This window comes from Cyprinodon variegatus, unplaced genomic scaffold (assembly GCF_000732505.1).
Source record: "Cyprinodon variegatus isolate N-32 unplaced genomic scaffold, C_variegatus-1.0 Scaffold70, whole genome shotgun sequence".
Lineage (NCBI taxonomy): Eukaryota > Metazoa > Chordata > Actinopteri > Cyprinodontiformes > Cyprinodontidae > Cyprinodon > Cyprinodon variegatus.
Window position 1 is genome coordinate 908,839 of NW_015150523.1, and position 3,041 is coordinate 911,879.

Consider the following 3,041-nt stretch of genomic DNA (forward strand, 5'->3'; position numbering starts at 1 on the left):
GATTGAATTTTTTTCAAATGGAAAAAAAAATGTTTTTTATTTTTTATTACCATTTGCTAAACATGTTCTTTACATGCAGCAAATATGGAACATGACATGACAAAAATGTGGTGCCTCTGTAATTTGAAGATGAACAGGATTTTGTATAATGGTGACTCTATTGTAATTGCTATTAATTGCCCAGCCTTGGGATGAACTATGCTGCATCGATACAACACTGATACAAGGTCAGTCTAAGGATTTGGTATCGGTCTATTATTTTTTAGTAACTCCAGTTAGCTTTAGAGTTGGGTTATGAGTCTGACTAATTGGAATTATTGTTAGCATTGGCCAATTGTCTTCTTTTTTTTTTTCAAATTTGGTATCAGTTCCATTAAAACTGAGCCAATATTGTCTGTTTTTACCTCCATCATATAGTTAGAACGGATGGATTAGATTAAACTGATAATCCATTGCTTTAAATAAAAGGAAATGCAACATTTGGTGAGCATAGCAGTGCTCCGAGAGTCTCTCTGATTTCATGGGCTCGAATGGTTCTCTTCTTATCCAGGTTTTAGAACAAATCCTGACATTTACAGTGATGTCGGTTTGTTCACTCAGGAGTAGTGTGTTGCTCTGTATCTAATTGTAACTTGTTTCCTGCAATTACATCCTGTGGGGGAGTAAAGTGGTGAATGCACCGAGCCAAGTGGAAGTCATTTATGACGAGGACGACCAAGTCGGATATGTGGTTTTACTTCAAGCCTCCATTAAGGAGGCAGCCGTAAATCAGCTGCTCGGGATTTGGACAGCTGTGAGGTTAAAAAGAACTCAATGCTGTGTATGAAGAAGAGAAAGAAGTTAAACGCTTTAAAGGAGCTTGTTTGTTACAGACGGCTTAAAGGAGCCCTCTTTTGTATGACGACTTAATGAGTTTCTATGCTTGTAGCTCAGTCTGGTTGCATACATTGCAAAAGAGAGTTTAAAAACAAGTAAAAAATACAACATCTGACGGATAAGGTACTAAAAACAGGTGAAATTATGTGTCCCAGCAGTTGTATAATTTCACTTGAATTTGCACTTAGAAAAAGACAGTAACTATTAAAAGAAGATAAATGATCTAATACCTCTGTCTAAATCTTTCCGTCTAGGTAAGAGCCAAACGATTTGCAGTGACTCAAGGCTTTTTGATTAAAATTAGAAGGTGTATTATATTTCTTTATTTTGTTTTACTTTTTGTTGTTGTTCCCTTAATATTTGCCATAACAGGATCATGTGGCCAGAGGTAAAATATTGCTCAAGATGAATTATGAGAAAAGTCTAAAAAGAATCAGGTGCCAAGAGGGTTAAGGCATGGTCGCTCAGAATACAATATAAGCATTGAATTCAGTAAGCCTCAGAATCTGACTGATATAATGCATGAAAAAGTACTGCTAGCTATGGCAGTGATTGAAAATTGAATTTTTTTTTTTTTTTTTTTTTTTTTTTTTTACTTTTATACATTTGAAAAAAAATAAAAAATACATATATGTTTTAAATTTGCTTCCTGTGGATTCTGCTGCAGGTGCTGCTCTGGAAGACAAACTTTGACAGTAAACCTTATCAGGACCTGCTGCAACATCATAGCCGGAGATCAACCCCTAATCCGCCACCCCACCTGTCGGACATCCACCCCAGAACACCTCACCTCCACCACCCACAGCCCACCCCCATCCAGGTCTCTACTACTTCAACCCCCGCATTAAAATAATAATTAATAGTTAATAATTCTGATGTTTAAACAAAAACTACATCTGTGACTTTTTCTTTCTTTCTTTTATCTTGTAATTAATGTAATAATTTACTTGGTTTCAGTTTTAAGATTTTTTGCAGTTTAAATCTCCTGTAATTGTAGCAAGTTTCTTTTCGTAGTCATATTATTATAATATTTTTTTCCTTTTCGTTCCAGATAAATCCCACTGTGACTGACACCAGGTCCTCTGATCCACATGTTGTCGAGCTGGGCCAAGCTCTACATGAAGACAAGGTAAGGTGACTACAGAAAATAAAAACAATGGGGAAAACTCTTAGTTTGTAACCATAGGGGAATGAAAATGAAGCAAAGAATGTCAAACATAAGTGTTTACCAAGACAGCCACTAGGTGGCAGTGTATACCGGTGTTGAGTGATGCTGTTACAGCAGTTCATTCACCCTCTGAGATGCTCTGCCACACTAAGATGCATGTCTATTCACTATTTTAGTCATTATCATATTTTGCATCTCAGGATTGATTGAAAAATGCATTTTACAATTTAAGTTCTGTAACCTAAATTTAAAGGAGGGATTATTTTCAGGTTTCCAGTCTATAGCAATTTCCTTCTTTTCATTCATATAAGGATTGAAATGAAAAAATCCACATTTTTTCTCCATAGCGACAGCTAATCGGATGGGGGCAGGTCACTGGCCCCAACTTTGAATTTCAGAGCCATTTTCTCACGGTTTTGCGAGGTATAAACTGCTGGATGTGACTCAGTCTTATCCGCTTACTCTACGAATGTTGATCCGGGATAATGGCTGGAAACAAGGAGGATATGGTTCAGTCATAATGTACAGCTTTAATGAGCATTATTATAACACTGTAGTTTCCTAGAGCTAAAGGATGGAGAGTTTAGTGGAATTTGTTAGTAAGAAGTTTTATCCACTCTAGGGTTAAAGTTTACTTAAGGCTAGAAGATTAATAACTGCAGATTTATCTCTCTTTTCTTTTTCATTCTGATAATCGCATCCAGTTTTAGTTTTTTATTAAATTGTCAGGATGTAAGTAGTAAGTTTTCTCTTGTATCAAGAGTGTCTTTCCATAACATTGAAGCTCTAAATTCTTTTCCGTCAGCTAAATTTGAAAAGAATAGACATTGACCCTTGCTTTAAAAATGCAGCTGTGCTAAATAATGACTGAATAAACACAAATGTTGTTGTTTTGACCTAATTGATTATATATTGAGCAAAAAAGGAACATGTTTAGTTACTGAGTAAAAGAATAAATAGAATAGCTCATGTGACACATATAATCCCCTTATGAACA

The 3,041-nt window shown here is 35.6% G+C and overlaps 1 protein-coding gene across 1 annotated transcript in view; it reads left to right on the forward strand.

Moving 5' to 3' along the window:
- Positions 1-3,041, forward strand: part of poc1b (POC1 centriolar protein B) — a 72,754-nt gene that overhangs the window by 10,850 nt on the left and 58,863 nt on the right. Inside the window, exons 8-9 of the mRNA XM_015372227.1 lie at positions 1,544-1,696; positions 1,928-2,005. Coding sequence (XP_015227713.1) covers positions 1,544-1,696; positions 1,928-2,005 — 231 coding nt within the window. The remainder of the gene's footprint in view (positions 1-1,543; positions 1,697-1,927; positions 2,006-3,041) is intronic.